Source organism: Argentina silus (assembly GCF_951799395.1).
Source record: "Argentina silus genome assembly, chromosome: 4".
Classification (NCBI taxonomy): domain Eukaryota; kingdom Metazoa; phylum Chordata; class Actinopteri; order Argentiniformes; family Argentinidae; genus Argentina; species Argentina silus.
Genome location: NC_139658.1, coordinates 9582369 through 9609805, shown reverse-complemented (window position 1 = coordinate 9609805; position 27437 = coordinate 9582369). Strand labels below are relative to the sequence as shown.

Sequence of the window (27437 nt, the reverse complement as noted above, 5' to 3'; positions counted from 1 at the left end):
CCTCCAAGCTGTGACGCAATGGAGTACTGATGCTTTTAGTCAGATTTCTAGCACCAATTAATTGTCAATTAATTGCTTTTTTTCTGCTTTTTTTGCACTTCTGGTTAGACGCTAACTGCATTTCGTTGTCTCTGTACTTGTACTCTGCACAATGACAATAAAGTTGAATGTAATCTAATCTAATCTGATATTAATGACTGCTGTTGTTGAGCATGCAGGAGGATCCCAAAACATTTCACGATGTCAATTACAACTGTATTCGATATAAGTGACAAATAAAATTTGATTTGATTTGATTTGATTTGATTTGAGACTGGAGAACTACCCAGGTAATTACAGAGCTTAATTATAAAGTTCATAAACACACTACAGTCATGTCTAACTTCTGTGAACAACGTATACATACAGATCATGTTTAAGTTTTTTCATTCCTTCAGTTATTGCCCTCTATATCTATACAGGATATGCAGTGTATAGAACCATCAGTAGCAGGCAGTAACATTTGATATCACAAAGAAATCTTCCTCACTACAATGTGAGTGAAAATATGCTGTTACTTGCATAAAATCAAAGTCAGGAAATCGGCTTGAGTAAAATGCATAAGCAGATGTAGTGCAGTCTGAAGATACAGGTAGTGCATACAGTTTGTATGCATATACTGTACAGTATTAGTATATATAGTATAGTATATACAGTATAGGTATTCAAACTTCCATCTGTTTTAAGGCAATTATATTGTATACAGGTTGAATACCGGTATACAGTATCATATAATTATATTGAGGATGGTTGTGTCACATTTTATTTCGTATAATATAAGTAGTACATAAGTATATAAGCTAAGGATGAGAGTATAACTGTAAAAAAACTGCAAAATATAACTGACATTGGAAGACTACCCACTCAAAGCCTGGTGGGAGATGTTTCTGACCTACATGAGCATGTGTGGACATAAACCAGATGCTTCCCTCAGTCTTGGAACGTAACCGGGAGGCAAAAACTGTTGTGGTTCATGTTGGGTCAAACGATACCAAACTGGCCTGTTCGGAGAAACTGAAAAGTGACTTTATACAGCTCTCCACAACCCTTAAGGAATCAGGACTACAGCCAATGATCTCTGGTCCACTACCTCCACTTCGCTCAGGTGACATGAGGTTCAGAGCAGGCTACGGCAGCTACATTGGTGGCTTAAAGCATTCTGCAACACCAAGGATATTCCATGTGTGTGTGTGTGTGTGTGTGTGTGTGTGTGTGTGTGTGTGTGTGTGTGTGTGTGTGTGTGTGTGTGTGTGTGTGTGTGTGTGTGTTTGTGTGTGTGTGTGTGACATGGTGGGGTGGGGGGTGGGAGGGGAGTGGAAGTCCCAGAGTCAGTGAGAGGCAGGCAGCTTGTTTGTGCTTGTTTAAATCTGTAGGTGTCCCTCACTATAGTGAAATGAGGTCCTCATGAGACTGACAATGGATTTTCTAAACTGTGTCCTCTCTCTTCTCAAGTATCTTCTATCATCTATTCCAGATAAGAATGATAATAACGTAGGCCTCATCAGTTGTGCTCTGTGTATAGCCATGTGATTGAAATGTCTGTGGTGATGATTTAATTATGTCCAGCTGAGATTGAGCATCTGTCACACATAACAAAATTGCTAACATTTGCTGTCATTGTTTAGAAATTGTGAATGATGCGGTGCAACAGGATCATTCATGTGCGTTTCGGATTATGCAAAAAAAAAAAGTACTCATAGCTCTAGATTGTTCTTCATTGGTGTGGTCATATGCAGTCACCCAAACAAGGCATGTCATCCTTCTTGTGCCAATTAAATGCAAAATATCTGTGTTATGCAATCCATCCTTAATTTCCTTGTCTCAAATATGTCCATGCTCATGTAGAGGTTCAGTTGACTGTGGCTTAAACTGTAGATGAGGAATATGTGATGTAAGGAATAATTGGCCTTGCATAAGATATTGTGTCTTGCGTAACAGCAATTTACATACAACAGAGCATGGCAAAATGTTCAGGACGTTAAGTTAACGCTCTTTTAAGCGTTACATGTAATTTATTACATTTTCTTACCATCAGTCACATTTTTATTAGTTCTGTTGTTTAAAACAAGCAGTGACACCTGAGAGCCCTGTCATCTCAGTAAATGTTCTGTGCCCTACAACACATCTCAGAAATTCAAGACTTTCTAGAACTTTCTAGAAAATCACAAGTTCCTCTATTTAGTGCACGTTGGTGTTGATGTTGTTCTTGTTGCTGTTGTTGTTGTTAGAATGTTTGGTTGAGAGAGGGCATGGATTGGCAGTAGTGGCAGTGTGGTGGAGGCTTCGGTCCCATTGATAGGCCATTCCTCAAACGCTGAATGACTCGGCCCAGAGTCTGGGATGGCTCAGCCTCATGAAGAAGCAATTTGCACTTCTTATCTGAGTTTTATTAGGTTAATGCATAATGATGATGTCATCAGTGGGAGACAGGAGTTATTACTCATCATGAATAATAGAAAAGGCTGTCATATTAGCCCATAATGGAATGCTTCTGATCTGTGTTGAACAGATACGGTGCAGTTTGCCTCTCCTTGCTCATTACCATACATGGCTTCATCTGGGCCATAATAAATTGTGTTAATAATCTGTACTAATACGCTGCCTGTGGATGATATAATGCTTACGAGTGAGCATGAATATCTCTATTAAGGAATTCATATTCTGCCCTGTCAGAAATGTTAATACTGCAATTCCTCACCAGAGATAAAAGTGACAAGTAATACCATCCAATTTGGATGATATAACTGATATTAGTTCACATTTTGTGATGACAATTGTGTACTGTACATCCAACTGACTTTTTCACCAGATTTCTAGCTGGTTGTTGTGTGGAGAGATCTGTTCTATCTCTATGGGAGAGAGTACATTTCATGTACACAAGATGGCAGTGTTTAAACACAGATGAGGTTCCATCATTTGGAAATAGCATCTGGCTCGTGTCCACGCCACTCGCCTGATGTCCCTGACTTCTGATTTCTTGTGTTTTCTCTGGGCACCTGAGGAGGATTCTCTCTCACACTAACTGATGTAGATGTCTGTGTTTGTGTTCATAGAAAAACTGTGGTCTGTTTGGTCTGCAGGCTAGGCAGATGGTGAGGAATTAAATAGGCAAATATTAGGCGGCTTTTCAATTTCACTCAACCAGAAAACTCAACTTGGGCATTGCGCATTTAATATATTATTTTGGAAGGGGATTGCATGACAAATATTTAAATCACGGATGGTTGAACATTTCTTTTTGTTCCTCCCAACGGGCAATATTTGAAGTAGTAGGCTATTTCCTTATGCTTCTTGGTAGCACTTTATTTGACACATAACATTATTAGCACCTCTTCTTGTGGTCCATTCAGCTCACCAGTATATGCATTCCAGCCCATTTTGCATGTGTTACCCTATTATATTGACATTATTAATTGATTGATATCGCCGTTTGGAGAAAGAAAGTCAATACTGAGATCTACCACTGTGGCATACTGTCATGAAACCATCGCCATGGGCAGGGTGCTATGACAGTTCATCATAGTGCAAGAATTTCTCTCTGTCATAACAGAGTTATGTTACATGACATGAGTGGTCATGACACTTAATGAGAGCCCTTGTTTAAGTCATGTTAATGACAGCGCCATTGGTTGGTCATAGTGTATGTATGTCAAATAAAGTGTTGCCTGCTTCTTTTTGTGAATCAAAATGTTGATAAGCCATACTATTTTTCTCCTTAAAGTTAGAGTTTGGAGTGTGTGTGTGTGTGTGTGTGTGTGTGTGTGTGTGTGTGTGTGTGTGTGTGTGTGTGTGTGTGTGTGTGTGTGTGTGTGTGTTAGGGTATGTTGGAGTTTGTCTTATTTTGTAGCTGTTGGCACTTGGTCAAGCTATGCCACAGGGATTCTCAAGTAAATGAAGTAGTTCAGTCTGAGCGTGGCATTTCTAAGCTCCTGGTATACTCTTATCAGCAAAGCCGCTCTCTCTCTGTGTCACTGATGTGTCCATGGCAGACACAATAGGGCTCCTTAAATTGCCATTTTGTTAAATGCTTGAAAATGCCAACTGTTGAGATAGCTACGAATCTGAACCTTTGGGAGGTGTTTCTAATGGTTACACATGTAGAGGCTCCAGGGTGATAGAATTTCAGTAATTAAATGTCAGGACTTGATTTCACCTCTCTGTAAATGCTCAATGTGATTCACCTCAAGGGCAAGTGAGGAACATGTGTGTTTCTATGCAACAGAGAAGTCCACCTTTTTCTAAAGGGTGGTGTTTGATGACCTTGGTGTCTTTGTAATGTATTGTCCTGGACAAAAGTGAAATAATAGTCAACCCATCTGTCGTTCGATATTAATAAAAAACACATTTTATTTACATAAATTACAAGAAAGCACAAACCGGTTCACCAAAATCTACATTAAAAACATCTTGTATATATTACATTTAACAGATTTACTATAATTTACTCCATGTCTCAAGTAGAATCTTTAATAAAAAGAAGGGCTATACTGAATTTTATTGGCATCTCTTTTAAAATCGCTACTAGTCAATGAACGAAAACAGAATTGGGACATTGTACTCACAGCACTTAGAGGACAACAAAATCAGGACGATCTTCTGTGTGACCTCTTTAATATCTGAAACACCTGATTCTTGACTAGTGATTATATAACTCTGTATACAATGTTTGGCAGAGGAACATGAGTCTTGGTCTTCTTCACAAGGAGGAGGTCGTGGAGTCCACTACCTCTCGTCCGTTACATACTGTTGGCACAATGTTGGAGACTGACGCTGCAATAGAGAACAGGCCATTTTCAACAAGACAGTTTACTGGTAGAAGCCAGAGTGGGAGAAGAAGGTGAGAGGAGTGATGGGCATGCATTTGAAGCTTTAACGAATTGTAATGTAACACTCTGGTCATGCTGGTCCTCCAGCACACCACAGGGGGGTTTCTCTACTCAATGAAGAGAAGTGAAGAGGAAAATAGCTTATGAATAATGGGACTGCACAAGGGGTTTTTCATGATGATGAAGATGAGGATGGTGGTGGTGGTGGTGGTGGTGGTGGTGGTGGTGCTGGTGGTGGTGGTGGTAGTGGTGGTGGTGATCATTCAAATTGAGCCATGGTCACAAGAGAGTCGTGGTTATGATGATGATGATGATGATGATGATGATGATGATGATGATGATGATGATGATTGTGCTGAAGATGATGTTGATGAAGGCGATGTTTATTTGCTGGTAACTTGAGTAAGTTTGGTACCTTGAGAGAAACTGGAGCCGGGTCCCGTGGTGACACTAAAGCGGGTGGTGGCCACCCTGAGCGAGGTGACGTTTTTCTGGGGTTGGAACTGGATGATGTGGACCTTGGGAGCGAAGAGGCAGCCCAGCACCACCGACCCACTCAGGCTGACAGAGATACACATGGTGGTGGTCTGCACCTGAGGGGAGAGAGAGGAAGACGAGACAGGGGGAGATAGGGGATCTCTTGTGGGAAATAATCCTGCACATCCTCCATATGAGAACTCAGGCGATTGTGGCATGTGAAATAATGTAGCTAGCATCTTGAGACCAGATAACCTCAGGAGGTACAGTAAACCTACATGTGATGTGTAATGTTCATGAGTGTACATTAGAGCTTGTTGAATCCTTCCCTTCCCTCTATTTGAGTATAGATATATACAGCATTTGAATACCAGCATTTGATTCTACATTATTTTGTCTGAGATTGTATGGTGCTGCCAACAGCATCTGAGAGGGTGTGAGTGAGCTGTTTATCTGCCCGTCAGTCCCCCCACCTCACCCCCCGACTCCCCCTCCACTCTGCATCCGCCCACTTGTAGTTGCGTGTCATCATCAGCCAGTCCTTTTATTCCTCCATCCCAGCTTTGTTTCTGTTTTTCCTAGATAAATGTTCTGTATGTGCAGCCTAGTGTTGCTGGGTGGTGGGTGTCGGAGGGTGCACGTTGCCAGCCTCTCATCCACACAACGCCCAGGCTCAGCAGGTGTCTGTCACCATCTCTATGAATGCTAATGTCAGCATTAGAATTAAACAGGCATAAAGCAGCCCGCAGCGAACACACTGTTTTGAGCCAAACAGCGCTGTTTCGGCCCACTGCCCAGTGCTATGACAGACAGCACAGTGAGTGCTCTGCAGATACATTGTACTGTACAAGCCACAGAGTTCGTTGAGATGCACAGGCAGGAGTCTTGGAATTGTGTTGTGATTCCTATGTGAAATGCACTCTAAATAAAGTTTGATTTGATTTGATTTTATGAAATACATGCTGACAGGCTCAACTTTGTGTCTGTCCCTGGGTTGAGCTCAAAACTGACTGGCACATGTTGTCTTCTGCGCCATGTACACATTTTATCCATCTGTTATAATGTAGTTTATGAAATATTTAAGGACAGCACATAAGCAGCTGATGTCATAACCTCCTTGTGCATCCTCGGTGTCATCAAAGGGCTGGTCCTATGTTCTATACTTTCCATTCAAAAATAGTTTTTAATAACACTGCGATGAGCATGGTATTGCATAAGAATAAGCCTTTAAGTGGTTTTAATAATGCAAAAGATGTGTCTTAGGAAGAGCAGGGGACAAGGAACCTGCCATCACAATAAGACTAGTTCAGGATGTAGAACTTGTCTATTCTGGATCTTACTCGTCTCTAACTCACTGTGATGTGTCGTCCAGTTGATTTAATAATGCATTATGTAAAGTGGTAATGACAGTGATCTAGTTTTGAACTTTGGCCTTCAGTAGGTTGGGAAGACATAGACACGCGGTATAGAATCAATGACACCAATAAAATTTGAAGATATGAATGTCTGATGTGTGTTCTCTTGAGTCTTGGGAAGGAGACCAGCAAGATAGCTTGTGTTGTGTCCATCAGTTGTTGAGATTATACATTTTTTACATCAATGTTTTTTCAAAATCATGCACAGATGGGGACGTACTGTATCTAAATACTATTGAGGTACAATGGTCTAGAGGAGACTTGTTTTGGCCTTAGCCCTCGTGGAATACAGGTTCTGGAAACAACCAATCAAATGGACACAATTGAGGCCTATGGACAGTAATGCTCCTTTATATCTAAGTGTATTCCTTGTCACTTCTATAGATCCATATCCAATGTCTTTTCATAAATGTAGCTGGACATCTTTGGATGCAGCTGTGTTCAATCCCTTCTCTGGGCTGCTGAAATGAGATGGCCATCACTTGTGTTCCACAGAGGGTAGAGGAAACGTGTTTCCTTCAGGGTGAGGAAAATATCTTTAATATTTCATCTCGTAATCATTTGCTATTAATGCCTCAATAGACCATATTTTGTTTGCTTCAACATTTCATGGAAGACTACAAGCAAATTCATGTTTGAGTATTCAACCGAACCAGAGATTTCAGAAATGTCAGGCTATGACAGCAATCTCACGAGTGTGCGACAAGAGGAACACGCCTTCGTGCTTTGTCGATTGCCGTAAAAAAAACTAAACACAATCTGATGAGCCATTGTGCCAATTCAATTGCTCCAATAATAATTTAGAGGACAGGTTAGAGCTCTTGGGATGGAGTGATGAGTTTCTCTGACCATCGCGCCGTTCCTCTCGCCTGGGGGCCTTGAGGTAGGGTCCCCCTGAGGCATACGGTGGTCCCAAAGCAGGGGACACAGCTGGGACACAGCGTCCTGCTCTTTCACACTCCATTCCACACAGCTACGCACAGGGACACGCAGGGACGATTTGTCCCATCCAGCAGTCCTCACTCTCTTGTCTGTCTGTCTGTCTGTCTGTCCCCTTATGTCTGCAGAGGTAGAGGCACCAGGGGACCCACCCTACACTCCCCTAACCTCTCGTGCTCTCTCTCTCTCTCTCTCTCTCTCTCTCTCTCTCTCTCTCTCTCTCCCTCATCTCATCTCATTTTTAATAAATAGATATGCTAATGTGAAAATAAACAACAAACAAATACCCAAGCATCTGTAATCCTAACAGTGACGTGGAATGGAGAAAGAGCTGTTTACTGAGTTTAGTAGATGCTAATTGTCATTAAGAACCCAATTTCAAGGATGTTCAATCCAAATCTGTCCCACCTATCCCAACCCGTCATTTGCCAGGATATGATCTCCTCAGTGCCTTTGTTCTCGACTGGAACACATTTCTCAGACACATGAAAAGGGAGCTGGGGCTTTTATCATTTAAAGACAAGTGATCAAAGGGATGTGATATCTGTCATCTCAACTCGCAGGTGCTTTAGAAATGATTCAATAGACCAAACTCATGCTTAAGACAAACTCCTCTGACTCACGCTGTTAGAGAGACAGCAAATACACAGGTAGGGATAACAACCAAGCCAGTTCTCATGAGGGTTTTTCTGAACCTAGGTTTGTAAACTAATGTAGTCACTTGTGAAACATAATGTAATATTGCAACTCAGCATCTTACTCAAAGAAGAGAGGTACTGTATGTCTACTTGGTATGTATGTCTACTTGGCTGTTTTACTCAACTAAACTCACCCTGTAGTCGCTGGCTGTGACGTAGAATATGGGCTGGAAGGCCAGCCAGATGATACAGGTGGTGTACATGGTGAATCCAATGAACTTGGCCTCGTTGAAGTTCTCAGGGCACTTGCGGGTCTTGAAGGCGTAGACGGTGCAGAGGATGATCAGGATGCAGTTGTAGGTGAGGGACATGAGCATGCTGGAGTCCTTGCTGTTGCACTTGAGGGTGACTATGTCTCTCCTCTCGGGGCTCACCTCCTTCCTGACACCCGGAGCCTCCACCAGGAGCCACACCACCACCACCACCAGCTGGCAGGAGATCAGCCCCCCACAGATGGCCACCTGGGAGGCCGGGCTGATGAACCGCGGCCGCTGGGCCCCGTCTTTCACCCCGCTAAAGATGCGCGCGATGCGGTTGGTCTTGGTCAGGAGGGCCGAGTAGCACACGGCGAAGGAGGTGCCCAGGCCCAGCCGACGCAGCGTGCACACGGCCGCCGAGGGCTTGGCGATGTAGATGAAGGTCATGCTGTAGCACATCAGCACGCCCAGGAGGAGGATGTAGGAGAGCTCTCGCCCGCTCGCCTTCACCACGGGCGTGTCGTTGTGTTTGAGGAAGATGCCGACGATGAAGAGGGTACACATCATGCCCAGGCAGGAGATGGTGACGGGGCCGACGGCCCAGGCGTCCTCCCAGCGGATGTACTCCTCGGGCAGGTCGTAGCAGCCCGTCAGGTTGGCCAGGGGCCACTGGCCGAAGCTGCAGTCGGCGCAGGTGTACTCATCGAGAAGGTACTGGAAGGACTGGCAGGGGATGCAGATCCAGCAGCACACGTCTCCAGGCTGCATGCTCTTCACCTCGTTCTTCCTGCAGGGGTCACTGCACTGGGAGGTGGGCACAGCGTGGTTGGCCCAGGGGATCTGGGTGGTGTTCAGGGTCAGGACCTGGGCCCAGTAGCCCACTTTGCGGTAGACGTAGCGTCCATCCTCTTTGTGGTAGTGGAAGATGTTGTAGCGGCCAAGGCTGTCTCCAAAGTTATCAAATCGGACCATGTCCTCCGTGTCCGCAGGACGGAATGGTGCTAAAGAAAGAGACCAAGAGGTCAAGGGTCAGTTTATGGCAGATAGCTAGCAAATGATAGTGAAAGCAGCAAATGAATCCCTTCCATAACAATGAACTATGTCTTCAACCTTTGAGCACTGACTCACTCAGATCGGAAAATTCAATTGATTGTATTTTCTTTCCCTAGCTACAGTATGAGGTGTATGGTGAACCCAGGTCTTGCCGTATGCATTTTCTGATGAAATGAGCTTGTATTTGCTTCATCACTTTATCTCTCTGTATCTCCCCTCTGACATTCCATTCCTTTCACATCGGATTGAACAGTAGCTGTTGCATTGGACACAGGTGTGAAGAGTCCATTTGCATAATTGAAGCCAGGAAGTGGAGTCTGTCGTCTTTGACACAATCTTATTGCGCTTGAATGATATCCTCAGAGACAGAAAGTTGTTTTTTGGCTATTATATATTCAGGTAACATCAACTAAGGCTTAATAATATTGTCATCATCATCGACAATGATGCATCAACAAAGTGCTTTTGAAAATGTAATTTGGATGGAATTAATAATGTAATGTAACTGTGGTTCATTACTTATCAAATATGATAGAGATAGAAATGATCTATTAACTATCTAATTTGTATGTTCATAACATATCTACTGAGTACTGACCCTTTATGAACATGTCTTAAGTGTTTAGTATTATCTATGCTTTTGATGCGAACGAAGAGGGGACCTCATCGGCCACTGTACATCCGGGAACTTGAAGTAGAGAGGGTGAGCAGTTTCAAATACCTGGGCGTCCACATCAGCGAGGACCTCACCTGGACACTTAACACCACTCAGCTGGTTAAGAAGGCCCAACAGCGGCTGTACTTTCTGAGGAGGCTGAGGAAGTTTGGCATGTCGCCCAAGATCCTCAGCAACTTCTACAGCTGCATTGTTGAGAGCATCCTAACTAGCTGTATCACTGTGTGGTATGGCAGCACTACTGCTATGGACCGCAGACGCCTGCAGAGAGTGGTGAAGACTGCTGAGAAAATCACCAGGACTCCACTGCCCTCTCTGCAGAGCATCTACCACCGCAGAGTCCACAGGAGAGCCGCCTCCATCCTCAAGGACCCCACCCACCCCCAGCTCGGACTGTTCACACTTCTACCCTCAGGCCGGAGGTACAGAAGTGTTAAATGCAGGACCACCCGACTGAAGAACTCCTTCTTTCCCACTGCCATCAGACTCCTAAACAACCCATAGGAGATTAATATAACCGTACTACCTCAATAACTGAACTTTCCAGTTTGCATAATTGCACTGCTACATTTGCACTGTTTTATTATTATTATTGCTGCTATTTTATTTTATGCCTTAAATTTTGCTGTCTTGTACATTTGTTTAGTATATATTGTATATTCTTTAGTATTGTATATTTTACATTGGTTGGCATTCTGCGGACAGCAAAGCAAGAATTTCGTTGTACAGTGAAACATGTTTTCTGCTGTGCATATGATAATAAACACTTTGAATCTTGAATCTTGAATCTATGCTTTTGATGCGAACTGAAGGACTAAAATTAAGGACTTGTCCCTGTATGGATAAGAATGTTGAATAGCTTTCAGCTAAATAGCCCCTTAATCCTCTGTAGAGAACTTGTCTCTTTTAAACGAGAGGAAATAAGGGTTTTATAATGCATTAAGGATAATTTGTGACCCTGCTGTACTGCCTTCTCCCCACAGACAACCATACACTTGAAGGCATTGGGCGGTTTTAGCCCTGTAATCCAACCTGATTTCTTCTGACAGCAAGCTCCCTTAGGGATTCATCTCAAACCCATGGAAGGGTTGAGATGGATAGCTTGGCTAAAACAAGCCTCATGGACTTTAAAACACCCACCACCACCATCACTCATGCATGAAAATGTTCCCGTCCTAACTCCATCAATACCTTAAAGGTCCAGTACATAGATTTTCGCTTTAAATTGCGCTAAATGGCCATGATTAATCGGTATCAAGAGTGCTGTATTAGTCCAAACAATGTTCGGTTTGTTTACAAGGATATGTACATGTTTAGTGCTATTAGAAAACTTAGCATATGCATGTTTTCTAATGTTCAATGTGGCCAGCGGGGGCAGCAATACGCAAAACTACATGCTGGACCTTTAAATCTCGGGGTACTTTAACCTCTCGATCAAGGGTTTAGTTTTAAGCATTTTGTTGGTGGGGTTGTTATCTGTGGTTTACAGATTTGTTGATGCTAAAGGGTTTTTACATAAATGCTCTGTTACAGTTTGTGTTTATCTCTGGGCACTGCATGATGATAATGCCTTCTTCTGAGGAGTGTATTCATGTGATCTTTATCTGTGATATTCAGGTTGGGGGCCAAATCACTTTGCACACTCAAGTCAGATGCATGACAAAATGAGCCTCGAAGCGTGAGGCTGCAAACTGATGTTTCATCTTTGCAAATTGAATCATTACAAGCTCTTACCTTCGCTAGCAATATAAAAACAACTTGGATTAGTCTTGGACTGCTTCTGCGTATTGTTTGGATTGGTACAATGGATTTAGATTAATGTAATCAATTTTTCAGCATGCAGGGTACTCATGTGTGATTATTGCAAGATAGCTCTTGTGTAGATAGAGATTATTGCAAAACATCCAACAATGTCTCAACAGGGAAATGAGCAGGCATGTGCACAGGTAGGGATGAGAGGGGCAACGGCCCCTGCCCCTCCGGCCCCTGCCCCTCCGGCCCCTGCCCCTGGATGGTGATTTTTTTTGTATAAAAAATGGTTTGTCAGTGCAGGATAGGCCCATCACATCGCCCCCATTTGTTCACCCCGCCCCCCCCCCCCCCCCCATTGTTCGCATCGCACACCCATTCACGTCTATCCATTGTGCCCTTTTTTGGGAAAACTGCCCGTCCATAAGTCTGTACATGGCCCTGGAAATGAGTAAAAAAAAATCATAAAGATGAAAGAGGCTGTTCAGCAGATCTCAGGGATTCATATGCTCCATTTGTTCTCTGGTGCCAGGTGCCCATTCTGATTATTTCCAACATCTCATTTAAAGACATCGTAGTATTGTGCAAAAAAACCCAACCTGAAATATATTGAAATACATAAAAAATTCTTAACCTACCGTCAATCTTGATCTTCAGGATGTAGTCTCTGTAGAACTTCCTGCCATTCCCTGGTTTGATGGCGTCACAGACCTTTGTGGAGTTGGGGCACAGTGCCTGCCTCATGTTGTGAAGGGCATGGGCCATGGCGTACACAGCGTTCACTACAAACATGATCTTGGACTCCTGCTCGAACAGGCCATCGCGGAGCGAGTGCTTGCCACAGCTCAGGTCATGGAGGCTGCACTGGAAGCGGTTCTCCCAGAACTCCCTGAACCAGGGGTTGCGTGTGTTGTTGTAGGGGTTCAGGCCTGTGAAGTACTCAGCAAAATTGGGGATGGGGTAGGAGGCCAGCTCGATGGTAAAGGCCCCATCCGCCACGGCCTCGCTCCCCCTCACCACGCTCTCCTGCGCCCCCCAGCCATCGCTGGCCACCCAAATGAAGGTGGCGTTCATGCGGTTGGCCGCCACCAGCAGCTCCCGGGCGTCCTCGCTGCGTGTGAACAGGATGACCACCTTGGCGTTGGACTTCTGCTGCAGGGAACGGATCACGCTGTCGTAGCTCAAGGTGTTCATGGAACGGCTCACCTTGGCTGAGGTGGCGATGCAGATCTGGCGGGCACGGGCCTCCTGCTGGAAGGCGTCGATGCCCGTCTCGCCGTAGTCGCCCTCAGATGCCACCGTGGACACGTAGGTCCAGTTGAAGTAGCGTAGGATCTCAGCCATGGCCTTGGCCTGGTAGAAGTCAGGGGGTACGGTGCGGGCGAAGTAGTCATAGCGACTCTTGTCGCTGAGCTTGGCACTGGTGGAGGCATAGCTGATCTGAGGGATCTGGAAGAGACGGAGGAGGTTGGCCACCTGGAGGGGAAGAGATAGTGAGGGAGTGAGGGGGAGAGATCAAGAGAGAGAGAGAGAGAGAGAGAGAGACCATGAGGAAATTAATCATGATTACATTTGACCAAAAACTTTAAGGAATGCTGATGTTACAGTAACATCTTACTTAAACTAGTAGATAATATCTTTAATAACTCATCATTGAATAAGTGGATGAAATGAGACACATCCGATACATTCTCAGTTTCCCCTGCAGAGACGATCAGTCTCACTCAAATCTGCAGCCTCTCATCTCCCTTTTGGATCCCAGCGGCACCTTTCACAACCCTCCCTGCTGCTGATTGTCTGACAAGATCCTGGGTTTGCCACGGGCTCCAGGGAGGCCCACATACTCCTACCCAGATCTGTCATATCTGATCCACAATGCTGTCAACAATGTCCAGCGATAAAAGCATGAAATATATATATCAGAGCATTCAGAGGCTAAATATGGAAAAACACAAGATGTGAATTACGATGAGGATAAGTCAAACGTTGAACATGTTCAACTTTCTTTCCCCCTCTACTTTGAGGAGAAAGAGAGGGAGAGAGGAAGAGAGAGAGAGAGAGAGAGGGAGAGAGGAAGAGAGAGAGAGAGAGAGAGGGAGAGAGGAAGAGAGAGAGGGAGAGAGAGAGGGAGAGAGGAAGAGAGAGAGGGAGAGAGAGAGGGAGAGAGAGAGGGAGAGAGGAAGAGAGAGAGAGAGGGAGAGAGGAAGAGAGAGAGGAAGAGAGAGAGGGAGAGAGAGAGGGAGAGAGGAAGAGAGAGAGAGAGGGAGAGAGGAAGAGAGAGAGGAAGAGAGAGAGGGAGAGAGAGAGGGAGAGAGGAAGAGAGAGAGGAAGAGAGAGAGGGAGAGAGGAAGAGAGAGAGGAAGAGAGAGAGGGAGAGAGAGAGGGAGAGAGAGAGGGAGAGAGGAAGAGAGAGAGGAAGAGAGAGAGGGAGAGAGGAAGAGAGAGAGGAAGAGAGAGAGGGAGAGAGAGAGGGAGAGAGGAAGAGAGAGAGGGAGAGAGAGAGGAAGAGAGAGAGGGAGAGAGAGAGGGAGAGAGAACGAGTGAGAGACAGTGAGAGAAAGAGGGAGTGACGACAGCAACAAAGAATCAAAGAATCCTGAAACTTTTCTTTTTTCCCTTCCGTAATCGGTTCTGTCAGTGTCATGACACTGTGCATGAGATGCTCCTGACTGGCTTTCGCTTCAGGCACTTTTCTGGAAGCCTAAGGGGAGCCAGGCTGATCAGTCCAAAGGATGCCAACCCAGATTTATTCTCCTTTAATTCAGGGTCTCACACCCCCACACTGACAGCATAACATCTTGAATTCCAATAAACCAATCCTTTCATAAGTACATACTGTACAAGAACAGCACAAAACATATATACCGCTGTCATTTCCATTTTCATTACTTTGTGCAATTTGAATACGGAAACCTGGAATGAGAAAATGATCAATGAGTGTCTCATGTTCTGTAATGATTTCCAATTTCACAGTATACATGCATGACCAATTAAACCATCAGTGTCATCAGGAATCTCTCAGATCTCAAACTCATTCTGTCTATCATATTAAAGATAATTTGTTTGTTTAAAATGGAGATTAATTGAAAATGAGGGCAAACATTGTGAGATGTCATGAGAAATCGAATGTGATGTGCCTCAACGAGTCTTAATCATGGGAATCTTTGTTTTTCTCCAAGATCAGAGGGATGCATATGAGATGAGCCAGTGGCAGTGATTTCAAAACTGAGAGATTTATTAGAATTAATGAGGGAACGTTTTATGCCACAGCAACATTGCAAGGGCCAAAAATCAGGGCCAGCTAAAATTGAAATTGACCCAGGACTTCAGAACATCCAAACCTAAACTATCTAACATTTCAGCTCAAGGGTCTGGGCCTCAATATTTAAACATTTTAAAACTAAAATCAGCCAACACCTGTTCAGTGACAGGAGAAGGTGATATTCAGATCATATTCAAAATAGTTACAACTATTATTTTCATGCATGTTGACATAGAAACTAAAACAAAAATGAGCCATCGTCAAAGCACTGAATGGCTGATATTCTTTTTAAAACAGTTGTCTCTTCAAGAGTTTTCTTAGTCACAAGAGATTCCCTTACTGTGCGCTGTAGCAACCATTGCCATAAAACATTATCCAAGAAGTTCCTTCCTTAACCCGCCCTGACAGCCTCCTTAGACATGAGAGACAGCTAGCAGCAGTGGGTTCTCTGTCCTAGGAGGATAGGAGCAGGATCAACTGACAGAGATTCCCAAAAGTGAGAATTCAAACTTTCATCTAAGAATAAAACATCTGAACCTACCAACAACATAGACTTTGCTCAATTGTAATGCTATGCAGTACATTCAGGTTTCGTGCTGTAATGACCCCGAGATCATAGGGTTAAACATAGGAATAATAATATTGAATCCCAAAAATATGATTTCTGGTTGGTGATACAAATAATGTATCTGGTGAATCAGCTACTGTAGGGCTTTAATAAATGAATGCAGAGTTGTTGCTGGGGGGTGACAGAAATGTGGATGGACGTAAAGTATGTGTGTATAGTAGACCTATTAAAATGTCACCCATGCACATCTACGCATGTGAACATACATTCAAGCCGGCAGGCCGAGAACTCTAAGATGAAGTTAATGGAGCGAAAACAGTTGAGATCTTCCTGCATCATAAAGACGGCGTACTGTAGCTTACATTGGCAATAGCCGCTCTTCAAATGACCATTCTCTAAACATGAATTGGATCAATCTACGGTATGTAGATTGGTAACACTTGACATTCAATTGCTCATACCTGTGTTATAATCCTGCAATTCTTAGTGTAGTCCTTATTCCACTTGCTTAATACCAAAAACAGTACAGCTGCATCAATATTCTATATAAATGAGTCACTAAATAACCATGCAACATCATGTAAATACAGCATTGTTACAGTAATTAAAGTGCTATGAGACAGATATATGTCATGTTCGCCAGTAAATCTGCATATTAATTCCCAATTAACATTTAATTTAATCTCCATCAGGTGGCTCTAGTGTATTTTTTCTCATGTAGTGCACACGTATGCCTGTTCATTAATCCATCCGCCTCAGTCCCATGGGTAGATATAAAACCGGAACCCAGAGGGCATGTCGGTGATAACGTCGGCATGTAGCCGTTGATTAAAGTCATTTATCTAACTTACTTGTCATTGTCAGACTTCCTTACCACTCAGAGTCTGTGTGAATACTGTCAGACACATTTTAGAGGATTGATACCTTTAAAAGAGCCTTGGAGGTCCGCTGGGGGGGAATAAGAGTACAGCCTGTGGAGGATACATGAATCCCATACTAAGCACCTCAGGCGTTTGTTATTCATTTTGCCCCAAAGGTAAAGACTCACCTTTGGGTTATGACGGATAGAGTACTGAACAGTATGTTTGTTAGCCTTGTAGGCTTGAATTCAATTACACCTCAGGCAGAGCCTTTCTGCAAAGTAAGAAAGGAAAAAAAAAACTTTTTACGTTTGAGCTAACCATAACCCTGTGTATGATAGAGTTGCTAACCAATATCATCACTGAAACTTTCATTTCATTTCAAGTTTCATTTCGTATTCACTTTCTGCTGCAGCCTGAAACATAATTAGACACGGGGCTCATATTCTTCCCGACATGCCGGGCTCCTCCTCTGTGAGAGAGCTCTGTATTTAATTAAGAAAATTAGGGAGAAGGCAAGGAGGGGATTTGCACGGGGAAAGTGTGCTATTGAGAGGATTACACATGACCTGAGAGTGGAGGGATAGCAGGCTTAGAGACGCCAAAGCCAGTCGCTAACAGGCTTTTCTGAGAGGCAGACTTCTCAGCGCTCACGTATGCATATACAGGACACCAGCAGCGCAGTACAAGAGCATAGCAGCATCAAGAGACAAAGAGAGTCAGTAGTGCAGGATCAAAACACAGCATTATGGCCCAGCTAGAGAGAGAATACAGCTGGAGATATGCTCGACACGACAGTCCTATTATGACGGCCGGGGTTCGAAAGCGTCTGTCATCAGGCCAGGAGAACATCCTCAAGGTCCAAGAGCGACATTTTAGTTTACATGTCTCAGGCAGGGCTACCTCATCAGGAGAGTGTGACTCCAAATCACCTCCACTACACTAACACTAATACTGTAGTACAGGTTATTATTGTGGTCGTGGTGATGACGGCGCAGCTGTGTAAATGGCTGGCTGGTTGGGATTCTCAGAAATAAATGACTTCGGAGTGTTCTCTTAACATGCAGAGGGCAAAAATGATTGAATTTACAGTTGATGGGTTTGTGAAATGGAAATCTGGAGGTTGCTGTGCAATTTCCCCTGTGCCAATTTTAGGGGGAAGAGTCCGATTTCTTAAAGAGGTGCTCAGAAAACGTTTCTGCTAGAATCAATTAGCATATGATCATAAAGTATTTAACAATATTGTGATCTATTTTAAAGATTTACTTATTTAAAAAAATAAGATATTGATATACAGTTGATTTTGATATAAAGTTTATGGAAATGATCTTCTTTAGTTTAAAATACTATTTCTAAATAAACTAAAACGAAACGAAACTACATTTCTATACTACATGTGACATGAGGATGGGTTACCATAGTAGCGGTTACATGTCGCCTACTTTGAAGTGGTCATGTAATGTACCTACACTCACCAAACACTTTACTAGGAACACCTGTACACCTTCTCATGGTGGAGGTGGTGTAATGGTGTGGGGAATGTTTTCTCGGCACACTTTGGGCCCGTTAATACCAATCAATCATCGCTTGAATGCCACAGCCTATTTGAGTATTGTTGCTGACCATGTACATCCCTTCATGGCCACAATTTACCCATCTTCTAATGGCTACTTCCAGCATGATAATGCACCATGTCACAAAGCAAAAGTCGTCTCAAACTGGTTTCATGAACATGACAATGAGTTCAGTGTTTTTTAGTGGCCATCCCAGTCACCGGATCTGAATCCAAAAGAACACCTTTGGGGTGTGGGAGAACGGGAGATTCACAGCTTGAAAGTGCACCTGAAAAATCTGCAGGAATTGCATGATGCACGAAGAATTGAGGCTGTTTTGAGAGCAAAGGGAGAGGGAGGCCCTACCCAGTATTAGTATAGTGCTCTTAATAAAGTGCTCGGTGAGTGTATATATCATGAGACCATGAGATGGAGTCAGAGGAGGAGAGGAATGAGATTCAAGAGATACATCCCAATATGAGTATCTTTTATGTACAGGGCAATAAATACTCCAGCAGCAGCCTTCACCCCATTACTCCAGTTGACAGTCTTCCTCGTATGGGATTCATGTAGCACAGCGCGTCATACACTTCATGGGTTTGTATGTGCCAGACGAGGGCTGGTGGGTGCTTTAGGAATAAAGGAATGTGAGAAACATCCAGGGACTGGGGAACTGAAGAGGGGGAGGGTGGGGGAGGAAGAAAGAGAGGAAGAGAGAGAGAGAGAAAGTGTCCTAGCGTAGGCCACAGTGGCACAGCCTCATGGAGATGTCATGATTTTTTCAACATGAAAAGCCCATCTGCTCCTCCCAGAAGGCTGTCTCAGTGTGCCACTGCAGCAACAACACAGTATTCCCAGAGCACAGGTCCGGAGCCACGCTCACTAACACACATGTGCAAACACACACGTGCAAGGACACAAGTGCATGCGCAAGGGGCATCACACACTCGCACCTATACATGTGCACACATATTCCACAGACCCGCACACACAGCGTCAATAATGTTCAAAGAGGAATGTAGCTAGTATTATGGCCTCTATATAGTGAACTCTCCCCTTTGCAGGTGTGGCGAGCAGACTGTAGTAGGAGAATACACACTTAGAATCAACACTGGTTCCGTTCTCAAGAGTTCAGTTGCTTGGCAACCGCCCTTAAAATGTTCCACCAGGTAGAAATATGACCCGGTTAGATACCAAGAGGAGAGAAACTCTCTAATCAACCCTTGCCCTCTCACCCTCTTGGGTGATACTCTTACATTGTACTGTGTCACAAAATGTACTCTACCAAGGTTCCCAAAGTCACACCTTGTCACACGCTGAAGCTGCTGCCAGTCTTAAGGTATGTATAGCAGTGAAGGCTGGTGGAGGTAGAAATCGGAGGACGGGCTCATTGTGATGCATGGAATGGAATGAGGAACGGTTCTACCTCCACCAGCCTCCCCTGTATGTGTAGCATATCTCTCTGAGGTCTCATTGACCTCATTATAACTGTTTTGCGTTCTGCAGTCCTTGTCCTTATTCACCATGCAACACCATCCCTTACTTTCTATCCGTGGACAATCCACTTCCTCTCGCTCTCTCTCTCTCTCTCTCTCTCTCTCTCTCTCTCTCTCTCTCTCCCTCTCTCTCTCTCTCTCTCGCGCTTGTTCTCTCTCTCTCGCTCGCTCTCGCTCGCTCTCTCTCCCTCTCTCTCTCTCTCTCTCTCTCTCTCTCTCTCTCTCTCTCTCTCTCTCTTTCTCTGTATCAGGTGTGGAGCATGCGCAGTTGGCTATTATTGATGTCATCAAGTGTCTCCCATCCAAGTGTAGGCAGGCTGCTCCCTTCCCCACATCTTCACATACCTTACTAGATGATATGGCCAAGCAAAATGGCCGTTGGCTTACAGATTGTACTGTATGTCTACTGAAATTCCTTCACATCTGAGATAGGGGGGAAACAGGCTTTCAGTGGTGCAGAGGAATTGATATGTATTGTGAGACTGTGTGAATAGTGAATTCTTGCCGACCCACTGAATAATCCATTTGTGAATTATTTATCATTTGGGAAGCATGTTCTTTACTTTTTAGCCATGAATTATGCATTTCCACTGCATGGCTTTACTGATACGTTTCATCATTATTGTACTTCCTAGCATGAATTCTATCTTGTGTGTGTGTGTGTGTGCATCAATGTAATAGACGTGTGTGTGAGTTATCCTGCATGACATACAGCATGCTCCAGAGGTTGGCACTGTCTAGCACCAGATGAAGATGATTCTAAAAATAGATTTTAGATCAAAATGAGCTTTCTGTTAGCTGAGCCTATAACCTCATTATTCTATTCATACATTAGGAGAACACTCCTAGTCTGTAAATGTCAACCAATGTGTTAATTTGAATGTGTGTGTGTGTGCATGTGTGCGCGTGTGTGTGTGTGTGTGCATGCGTGCGCGCGTGCACAGCGGGCATGTGTGTGTGTTTGTGTGTGCTCGTGCGCGTGTTTTCATGCATCTTCTCCTCTCAGATGTTAATATCTCCTTCACCTCTAAATGGCACCCTGTCTCATTAATTAGTGAGTCTCACCGCGTCTCCTAGAGAGTGCTAAAACTCTCCACTTTAATAACAGGAGGATTCTATGAGTCACAGCAGGACGCAGAAAAGCACTCCCTCCAGACACCATTTTTGCATGCTGTTTAGAATAATCAATAAAAAGCCTGTTTCATAAACCATCATGGACTCTTTTTTTTTCCAGACAGGTTCTCCAAAAGAAACTTCTCCTCACTCATTAGTATGTCGGAGAGGGAGCATGTAAGGATTTGACATGTCTCACATTTGTTGCTGTGCAGATGTGCTCTGGTGTTTAAGCTTCGCTGGGAGGGACGGTTGTAAACCAGTGACTCACATTTAAAGGCACTGTTTGTTGTTGGGTTTGGGGAGGGAGGGTGGGGTGTGTGTGTGTGTGTGTGTGTGTGTGTGTGTGTCTGTGTGTGTGTGTGTGTGTGCGTGTGTGTGTGTGCGTGTGTGTGTGTGTGTGTGTGTCTGTGTGCGTTCGTGCGTGTGTGTGTGTGCGTGCGTGCGTGCATGCGTGAGTGAGTGCGTGTGTGCGTGCGTGAGTGCGTGCGTGTGTGTGTGTGTGGGGGGGGGGGGGGGTGAAGGGGGGGATAGCAAGACTGGAGTCCCATCCATGCATTAATTACAGCCAGCCCTGAGGCTAGATGTTCCTGGCTGTAATTGTGGAATATAGTGCATTACTAATTACTAACACACTAACTTAGGCTGATGACACATACAGTAGCGCTAATGTAGCCTCCACAAACCAACAAACCAACCATAGAGAACCATGTGTTATGATGGCAGCAGAGACATGATTGTGTTATTATACAGTATTTATTTTTTTTAAAATGGGGGGGGGGGGGTTGGAAGAGACAACCGTGCACATTTTTTATCAAACAAATGTTTTGTAGAAGAGCACCAATCATGCCCGCATGAGATGTTATACTGGGGTTATTCACAGTCGAATGAAGAATGAATGAATTTCCTCGACTGGTCACAGAGGTCACCCATCAGCTTGCATCAGTAATGTGATGTTACGTTTACATTACATTTATGGCATTTAGCAGATGCCTTTATCCAAAGCGACTTACAATAAATACATTTGTCTAAGTAAGTGAATCATCTATCCATCAGTCATCATAAGAAAAATTAACTTATGCTAGGATCAGGGGCTATTGGCAGTCACAATGCTTTTTTTTTTTACATTTATTTACAGGAGAGAAACTTGCACAGGGGTCATCCACAAATAATTTTGAGAAGATCAAAAGGTCAGTTTTGTTCGGCTCAAGGAGCTGGGTCCATATATTATATACCAAACATAACGTATGCACTGTACTGTACTGTACTGTAAGTGGATGAAAGCATCAGTGAAATGGCATGTATAAGACTATCATCATTGAATCGTTGTATTGACTCATTGCTATGGTTCCAGATGGCAGCAAAGCGCCGTGAGCCTGTTTAAGATGGCAGTCTTAGACTGTCAACTGGCTTGTGAATAATGCCATGTGTTCACTCAGTGTGTGTCACTCAAAGTTTCACCAGACTGTGTCTCTCTCTATCTGTCATTGTCTCCTGCGTGGCTGTGAAACGCTTGAATCTCTCTCTCTCTCTCTCTCTCTCTCTATTCCCTCTCCTGCTCAGCGCAGACCTCTCTCTCCATGAACCATAGCTTGTTTCGCTCTGTCAGCCCCCACCGACAGGCCGGCTGTACCCCACAGATGGGGAAGCCAGAGCGGAGCCTCCGATGGCGTCACAATCCCCCCCCCCCGACACACACACACACACACTCGCCCCCACACTCCCCCCAATCTGTGCTCATGTAACGCCATCATGGCCTGGCCCAAGGCCAGCCCCCACCACGGCTCTGACATAACCACCCGTAACCGTACAACAACCCCAGTGGCACAGCAACCGACCTGCCATCCAAAACCAGCTCTACGCTCCACGCCACCCTCCGGAGCGGCCATGATGTTCCACTACTATGTCATGTATCCATGGAGATGATGACCTTTTTTAGAGGAGATTGCTAGGTGTCCTGTGGCTGGCCTTGTCTCTTCTGAGGGCTCCAAACACATCTGATGCGGGCCACCTGGCGTTGACACACGGGGAGGTCAGACAGTGTGACCTTTCACACGGCCCCTGGTCCAGCCTAGACATGGTTCCTGGCCTGACTCATATAGATGATGAAGAGGGAGAGTAGGGCAGACAGGCATGAGAGAAGAGGGCTACGTGGAAGTCGAGCCAGCGGCAGCAAAGGCAATAACAACCAATAGCAGAAGCGGAGAGGACGCCGCCCACACATATTCATTACTCACTTCCTCCACCTGCATATCTCTGAATCACATCATCTCATACCCATGATACAATGTTACCTTCCCTCATCCATCACTAGTGTGGCCCTGCCTCACGTTGACAGCCTAGTTAGCAGCAGAGGAAATCGTTGTTTACGTGACCATCAGTCACTGTTCACGAATGAAATACTCGAGTCGCGACGACGGGGGCTGCTGTAGGAATACGGCGACTCGACTTGAACCGGCATTAAAGTGTGTTTGCAAAGCGTTTTTCACAGATCCGAAGTGCTTTAAAGACATGAATGATAAAAGAAGCTGCAAGAGTAGAATGTGTCTTAATAATTTAAGGATAGTTTGCTCGGCACACACAATAGGAAGCGTGTACAAAATGCCTCTGTAAAGCACAGTCAGCAGTGGGGAGATGAAGGTGATGACAGATCTACAGTACAACCCTGTGAGCAGTAGGGTAACACTTTGTTTTACACCTTGCTGTTGTTACTGAAATACCAGCTGTAAAACTGTGTAAAACACAGGGTTATCTTCGGAACATTCCACTGGGGTCAATTCCATTTCAAGGCAGTCTATTCAGGAAGTCAACTGAAAATTGAAATTTTCTCTGTGCTTGACAAGAATTTAGAATTTGAATCGGAATTTCAGTCTACTTCCTGAATTGCACTGAATTGAAATGCAATTGACCCCTCAATAGTAACAGTAATAGAGAGATAGAGAGTAGATAGTGAGAGTAAAAGAGAGTCAAGGAGCTCCTTCACCGAGAGGTGTGGACTAATTACTGCGCAACTGCTATGTGATACAGACAAAACATTCCACACATTCTTCTTCTTGGTGGATAAATGGCACCGCTAGGATACTGAACAGCGTTGTATCACACTGGACCGTGAATAAAGCACCACCCACTGAAGACCGTTCTGCCGCCCCTCTCTAACCGTGCATCACACACTTCATATTTTCACCCCTTCAAACCTCTGTCTAATTACCGAGGTCCCTCGTCTCTCTTTCAAGAGTGCTATTCAAGGGCCGGGTGTACTGTCGAGCAGGTGGATCTTATCCAATCTGCTGATGAACGCGGTACAATGTGTGAGAAGCTGGGGCAGCCCCTTGGAACAGAGGTTGGTAATAATAGCGCCTCCATAAATTACTACAGAACAAGGTCATGCTCTCCTCCTGAAAAGAGCCCCAGATACTGTCCTTCTCCAAGATTCCACCTCGTTCACCAACCTCTTTGTTTGCACTCGCCCTCTCTGTACTCTAAACCTCTTTACAGGGTAAAGCTGAATCTCTCTTTTTGTCTTTTTGGCTCTCTCTTTTGACTGGCTGCGCTACCAGCTTGCCTCTCAGGAGCTATGTCACAGTGTGGGGTACGAGTGGGAAGTGGGGGGTTTTTTCCTGAAGAGGTTCGTGAAAGGGAAGTGTCATGTCGGTGCATTGTGTTTAATCCTTACAGTCATAGGTGGACAGACATTTAGGAAATGAGGGTATGAATATCACCATCGCCAGGGGAGAGGGTTAGGGTTCGTAATAATAATAAAATAGAAAACATTTTTATAACAAGGGGATTCCCAGTGATGTCCTCTGTGTTTCAAGTGAAGCATGTTTCAGGAATTCACGTATCAAGAGACTCCATCAGCTATTGTCTTCCTGGGATTGTGAATATTGATGTTATCGGTCCTCTGTGGCTCAGTTGTCAGGGCATGGCGCTGACAACGCTTAGGTTGTGGGTTTGATTCCCACTGGGACCATACATACTGCAAAATGTATGCACTCACTGCAATGTAAGTCACTTTAGATAAAAGCGTCAGCTAAATGGCATATATTACGATACATTCATACAGTACATAATTTCCCTGTCTGGCCAAATCAGAAGATTCAAAGAACGTATTGTATGCTAAATGTTTCGTGGAGACATCTCTGACAGAGAGCACAACCTCCCCTTCATCTCTAACCATCCACTGTATTATTCATTCAGCCTTTAGCCCACATCCCAGAACCAGGCTCTGGAGCCACCCTGCCTATAAAGCAGCAGAGGGAAGGGAGGAAGGAAGCCACCAGGCAGCACATTCACTGGAGGAAACAGCCACGCTGACAGCAGAGAAACCTCTGGTTTATCATCGTACTCTAGTATTAGAGTAGTACTATCTATGACCTACTGGTTGTCTCTGTCTCTGTGTGACTAGGAGGTAATCTCCTTTACCAGCAGTGTGTTTAAGAAGCCAGGTACGGAGCTACGTTGTTAACCAGGAGCTGACTGGAGCCATGCTGGAGTGTGGAGAGCCATCACCCCCAGGCTAGGATGCCTCTTTGCATGTATGACTGAGCTTAGAGAGTGTGTGTGTGTGTGTGTGTGTGTGTGTGTGTGTGTAGGTGTGCGTGTGCATGTGTGTGTGCGTGTGTGCGTACGTGCGTATGTGTGTGTGTACACATTCCTGCGTTGTTTATGTGTGTGTTGACGGTGCTGTCTCTCTCACACACGCCCTCTTGGTCTGTGTGCAACAGAGAGTCTCCTTTCACAATGAGTGGGGATTAAATTGACGAGGCGCTCGCATTGACGAGGCATTGGTATATATTTCCTAACATACAGTATGCGGCCCAATTAGTAGGCCTTTCATCACGTCAGTGTGTGAGCGAGCAGAGCAGAGTGCTGTTGAGAGTAATCATGCTGTCAGTAGTCATCCTGTCAGCCCGTCCACAGCACAACATCTGTAGCACGTCTGCTGCTGACAGGACCACTGCGGAAGTGTGAATTAGCAGGGAAGAGAAAGAGAGATCCTCCGACATGAGATCAGCCAAGCATCTGGGCAAACAGGTAAACAGATCCGCCATGCGGAACCCTTTCTCATTAAGCCCCCCCCCCCCCTCCCCCCCCCCTCCCCCCCCGCGCCACCCTCCTCCCCTGTGTTAACATCTCACTAAACATGTGGCACTTTAATTACATGCGCTACTTTAGTTTAAGTGGACAGTTATATGATAATCCATCGTCATGTTCCCTCTTTGACTGTTCAGTTAGGTCACTGGAGTCATGCTTGTTCTGGAGGACGACAGCAAAGACTCACCATGCGTGTGTGTTAGTTCCTACCTGACTTGGGATCATTTTAAATCAGAGACATGGGACAGGAATATCTCTAAACCAGCAGCAATGCAGTGTTTGGTCCTCCTAGTATTGCTTGCAGACTTTTTAGCCAGTATCTTGAGATCTAATAACTGCACGGATAATCGGCAGACACATTAGACTATATAAGCCTATGAATACGGCCCAACATAAACCAAGCCTGTTAGAACATAGAGTCAGAGGACCTGATTCACTGAGTGTTTTTTCTTATTTTTTGAAGAAGAAAATAAATTAATCATACAGTAGAACGTAGAACACAAAGGTAAAACAAAGGTTAAGAGAGGGAAGGAGGAATTCAAATAAAACATAAATGAAGACCACGTTTCATGTTCAGTTCTGTTTTTGGTGTCTCCTCCCGTTTTGAAATAAAAACAGGTGCCGTTTGTACCTGATGTGAATGAGGCCAAGGGTTGTGTGCTGCTGTTTTTCATTACCTGGATGGAGACGTCACTGTAAGAGCCCCCTATGACCCCCGAGATGGCCAGAGGGACGTCGTCGTGGATGGCGTAGGACCCGTCGGGGCAGGTGTACTCGCTGTCGTCCACCTTGGTGAGGGACGCGCGTACAAACTCCAGAGACTGTTCCAGGGCGTAGGTGTCCTTAGAGCAGGTGTCCAGGATGTGGGCGCCCAGTCTCATCCCGGGCAGGAGGCGCTCGTCCTTGTTGATCTCGTCCAGGGCTAACAACATGGCCTCCAGCCTCTGGATCCCCCTCTGAGCGTTGATGGTCCCGCAGTCCTCGGCTCCCTCGCCCTTCTGGTGCACGGGGAACAGGCCCCCGATCACCAGGTCTCCATCCACGGTGATTTCCTTCTTGACGTCAGTGTTGTAGCTCGGCATGGGCTGCCCCTGGGGGGTCTGGGCGAGGAGGGACACGCACACGTACAGGAGAGAGAGGTGGGAGAGGTGGAGGGGTCGGGGCGTGGGGCGCACCCCAGACCCAAGGGACTTCCCCGAAGACATGTCCCCGGGTGGGACAGCAGGTCACTCTCACTGGTCAGACTTGTCGTCCTCCGGTGCCTTGGTTGTCTTCCGCGATGAACGGGTAGGCAGGCGTGGGGAGGCGGGGCAAGGTGGGGGGTGGCGTAGCAGCACCAGATCTCAGAGCACCAGTGTTTTTGTCCTTGCTGAGGCCATCTCCAGCATCAATGCTTATCGTCTTCGTTCAGTATTTTGGGAA

At 45.0% G+C, this 27437-nt stretch overlaps 1 protein-coding gene across 1 annotated transcript; it reads right to left on the bottom strand.

Moving 5' to 3' along the window:
- Positions 1–4735: 4735 nt before the first annotated feature.
- grm2a (glutamate receptor, metabotropic 2a) lies at positions 4736–27220 on the bottom strand (the record flags this gene model as incomplete). The annotated part of the gene is made up of 5 exons (XM_083669006.1): positions 4736–4809; positions 5281–5458; positions 8529–9592; positions 12708–13545; positions 26693–27220. 5 exons carry the CDS (start codon positions 27218–27220, stop codon positions 4736–4738), a joined length of 2682 nt encoding a protein of 893 aa, XP_083525132.1.
- Positions 27221–27437: the final 217 nt, after the last annotated feature.